The 4,310-nt window shown below is 47.1% G+C and overlaps 1 protein-coding gene across 1 annotated transcript; it reads left to right on the top strand.

The window, feature by feature from the left end:
- The first annotated feature begins 1,644 nt into the window (after positions 1 to 1,644).
- On the top strand, positions 1,645 to 2,361 carry LOC135698793 (uncharacterized). The gene has a single exon (XM_065218927.1). It carries the CDS (start codon positions 1,645 to 1,647, stop codon positions 2,359 to 2,361), a length of 717 nt encoding a protein of 238 aa, XP_065074999.1.
- The last annotated feature ends 1,949 nt before the right edge of the window (positions 2,362 to 4,310 follow it).

Genomic DNA, 4,310 nt, shown 5'->3' with positions numbered 1-4,310 from the left:
TTTCGGTTCGCGAGAAAATGGCCTTGCCAGGTTTGTTTACAAAATTGAGTTAAGGCCATTTCAATTGTTGGTCTTGAAATGTCCAAATAATACTCTTTTTCAAATTTATGGTATACCTGAAAAGGACCGTTTTGTCGTGATGGTGAGGCTGGTGAGCTGTATGTTGTTTGGAATGATGGTGACGCACTTGGCATAGATGGCCCCCAGCAATTCACGAAGAGCTACTGATTCCGATCAATTTCTCCTTCTATGGATGCTCATGTGGGCTGCAGCTCGCTGCTTGCAGGCAGCCTTTCGTTGTGCAATGGAGAACAATATTCAACGCCACGCACCGAAAGCACTGTTGCTGCTGCTGCTGCCGCTACTGATGCCGACGACCAGACACCCCACACACGGTGATTGGAACTGAATCCGATCAGCGGTTGAGGTCAGCCTTGATAACTCGCCGCTTGCGATGAGACTTTCGTTGTGTACTGGAGAACACCACCACTCACCACGCGGTGATTGAATAAACACTGTTTGGTGTGACCAGATGGAATCCAACTTTGAAATCTGTGTTAGGGAAATCGCTTTTCGCAAGCCATTGGTGATAAGTTAAATTATCATAGCAACAGTTCAGTTGCACATTCGTAAAATTTTCAATATTTACAGTTTGAAAAATGATTAAGTCTTAAATTAAGGAGATGCGTAGACATATTTCTGATCAATTGGTGATAAACATATTGGGGCAGCTGAGTTACTAACGTTCGAAATCTTTCATAATTTTGTTACAAATGCAAAATTCACATCCCTTGGGCAGGAAATCAATTTGGCAAGCCATTTGGGACCAGCAAACACCTTCCGTTCGAATGAAACAGATCCAAATCTGTCCAAATCCTAGCTGAGACCGTCCATTGAAAATACTGTTGTACTTTGAGGATGAACGTTGAACATACGTTTTGAAGCAAACCAGCTACCTCCGTTGAACGACATCCTCAAATAGAGTACGGAAACACATGCCGTGAAGACGTGGACTACTTCGTCAACTACTTCGTCAACTACTTCGTCAATTACTTCGTCAACTACTTCGTTAACTACTTCGTCAACTACTTCGTCAACTACTTCGTCAACTTTTTCGTCAACTACTTCGTCAACTACTTCGTCAACTACTTCGTCAACTACTTCGTCAACTACTTCGTCAACTACTTCGTCAACTATTTCGTCAACTACTTCGTCAACTACTTCGTCAACTACTTCGTCAAATACTTCGTTGACTACTTCGTCAACTACTTCGTCAAGTACTTCGTCAACTACTTCAACAACTACTTCGTCAACTACTTCGTGTCAGTGCCTTCGACATCAGCAAGAGCGAACCAGGCGTCAAGTCAACCTGTCATCATTCACACCCAGTCTTACCGTACTCCTCTACCAACCTTCGACGGTCGTTATGAAGCATGGCCACGCTTCAAGACCACGATGCAGGACATGATGCAGCGATCAAACGATTTCGACGCTGTAAAGCTGTGGAAAATTCGCTGAAAGCAGATGCTGCAGGTGTGATCGACTTGGAGACACTGCAAAACAATAATTATGCACGAGCATGGGAAATCCTGGAAGAACGTTTTAGAAACCAGCGATTGATCATCGAGGCTTGGCCTCCTGAATATGCAAAAGGTTCTCAAGAAATCATCGAATGATCTGCGCAACCTGGTAGATAAATGCACCCGTCACGTCGACAATCTCGTTAAGCTCAATCAGCGTTTAACCGGAAAGTCTCAGTTATTTGTGGTGACACTACTGACACGTGCCTTTGACGACCAGACTTGTGAACTCTGGGAAGCTTCCATCAACCAGTCCGAGCTTCCTGAGTATGAGCAGATGATCGCATTCCTGAGGCAGCGATGCGTGATTCTGGAACGATGTAAAACCACTATTCCTACCGCAGCATCTAAGGATCCGATCGCCAAAACTCCTCCATCGAAAGGTGGACCTTCTAATTCATCGCATACTGCAACAGCGACATTGGAATATGCGTGCGATTTTTGTTCCGGCCAGCACCAGAATTTCAAATGCTCGACTTTCCAAAAGATGACCGTAGACCAGCGTCAAGACAAGCTGAAAGCGACGTATCTGTGCTTCAATTTCCAGAGGAAGGGCCACCGTAGTGCATCGTGTCCAAGCAATAAATCCTGCGGAAAGTGTTCCAAAAAGCACCACACTCTAGTTCATTTCGAGCAACGGGAGAAACCCGAAATAAGAACGAGTGAGCCGCCCAAACCAGCCGAAGTAGATCCAGTACCAGTAGTGGCGGAGCAGCCTGTGAATGCGTCCTGTTCCAGCATGCCTGTTCCTCATGACAGCGATGGTCATTCTGCGTTCTAAAGCTGGGTTTAGACAGGCAAGTCAATTGATCAAGTGAGTTGAATTCAACTGACTTGAACGCGAATTGAACATGCCATTCAACTGACTTGATCAAATCACTTGAATTGAAAAAAGTTGAACTAGGCTCAACTTTTCAAGCCAATTGAATTCAACTGAGTTGCTCATTTGACTTGTCTAGTCTAAACCCAGCTTAAAAGAGGCCACACTCACCAGGTTTGAGCACTGCTGGATTCTGGATCACAGATCAATTTGTTGTCGGAGTCTGTGGTGACGAAATTAAACCTGCCGAAATTCCCAGCTAATGTTCCTGTAGTCGGCGTAGGAGGTACACGTTCCCAGATACGCCATCGAACGGTGGTGAGAATGACATCCAAATATAGCAACTTCACTGCCAATGTTGATTGTCTCGTCACACCGCAGGTGACTGGCACCATTCCGTCCGCAAATGTTAGAGTGGATTCCTGGCATATTCCATCTGGTGTATTGTTTGCCGATGCTTCATTTAACCGTCTACGAGAAGTGGAAATGCTGATTGATGCCGAACATTTCTTCAACATTCTGAAGCAAGGCCAAATCAAACTTGCCGACCACCTGCCTACCTTGTACGGAACGCAGTTCGGATGGGTCGTGGCTGGCTCGTACGAGGAAACGCAAGAAGATTCTTCAGTATGTGTCAACCTTGCTGTGACCGATGGATTGGAAGCATGCTTGCAGCGGTTTTTCGACCAAGAGGAAGTCGGTGAACCAGCAATGATGACGAGTGAAGAAGAACGTTTTGAAGAACACTTTCAACGGACTTATCGTCGTAATGAAGATGGACGATTCGTTGTCCAGCTGCCATTCCGTGAATCAGTGGACCAGTTGAAAAGTTCCAGATCCCTGGCGCTGAAACGATTCCTGCCTACCCTGCCCTGGAATTGGTACCCGGTGGTGAACCTTGTGCTTTACGGAACTCCAAGTCCACCGTTCCGCCTATATCGTCGTTGTGTTCACGGCCGAATACAAAACACGGACAGTTCAGCATCGTCTCGCTACTGCTGCGATTCAGCCAACTCCAGGTTCCTGGTTTATCGTACGCTGTTGCTATCTCAGGTGAGCCTGTCGACGATTCTCCGTTCACCCGGAGGACTTGTGACGCTCGTGACCGAGGTCATCATCATTATACGCACCTGCAAGACTCGATCTGAACAGCTACATGCTGCCCTGTCCCTTGTCACTAAGTATGGACCGTAAAGCCATCAAGATCGTTAATTGGAATGCATGCTCCTTGAAGAGCAAAAACATCGAGTTTATTGACTTTCTCATCACCGAGACTCACTTGAAACCCGAGCTGAACGTCTTTCTTCCCGATTTTCAGCTCATAAGGCTGAACCGCACCAGCTCCGGAGGGGGGGGGGGGAGTGGCCATCGCAGCTAGACGGAACATCAGCTGCCGGCTACTACCAAACTTTCAGCGGAAAACTATTGAAGCTATCGGAGTTGATGTGCATCGCTTGGTCCAATCACCATCATCGCGGTGTACTGCACCAAGCAAACCAAAATTAGGGACGGCTTGGCCGCCGACCTCCGTATCAAGGTAACACGACGGCGGAAAAATTTCATCATCGCTGGCAACCTGAACGCCAAGCATCAAGCCTGGGACAATACTCGGTGAAACCAGAACGGCACAATCTTGTACAACGATCTGCAGGAAGCCCACTACAACATCCTGTGTCCGGACACTCCCACCCATCGACATCTTCATCAGCAACATTGGCGATAACATCTCTCAACCTGTCGCCTATCAGGAACTGAGCTCGGTGGTGACCGAAGTAGGTTCCTCGGCCAATAGGTTTCAAGTTTCCCGGCAAAATTTCCATCGTGTCAACTGGCAGCAGTACCAGCGCTGTGTGGACACAGCAATCGACTATGACATCGAAGAAATCGATCGGTGTCTGCAAACCATCCCG

This window comes from Ochlerotatus camptorhynchus, unplaced genomic scaffold, assembly GCF_037179485.1.
Source record: "Ochlerotatus camptorhynchus isolate MF236.1 unplaced genomic scaffold, CSIRO-AGI_Acam_v1.1 ptg000094l, whole genome shotgun sequence".
Classification (NCBI taxonomy): domain Eukaryota; kingdom Metazoa; phylum Arthropoda; class Insecta; order Diptera; family Culicidae; genus Ochlerotatus; species Ochlerotatus camptorhynchus.
This window is presented reverse-complemented; position numbering and strand designations above follow the sequence as displayed.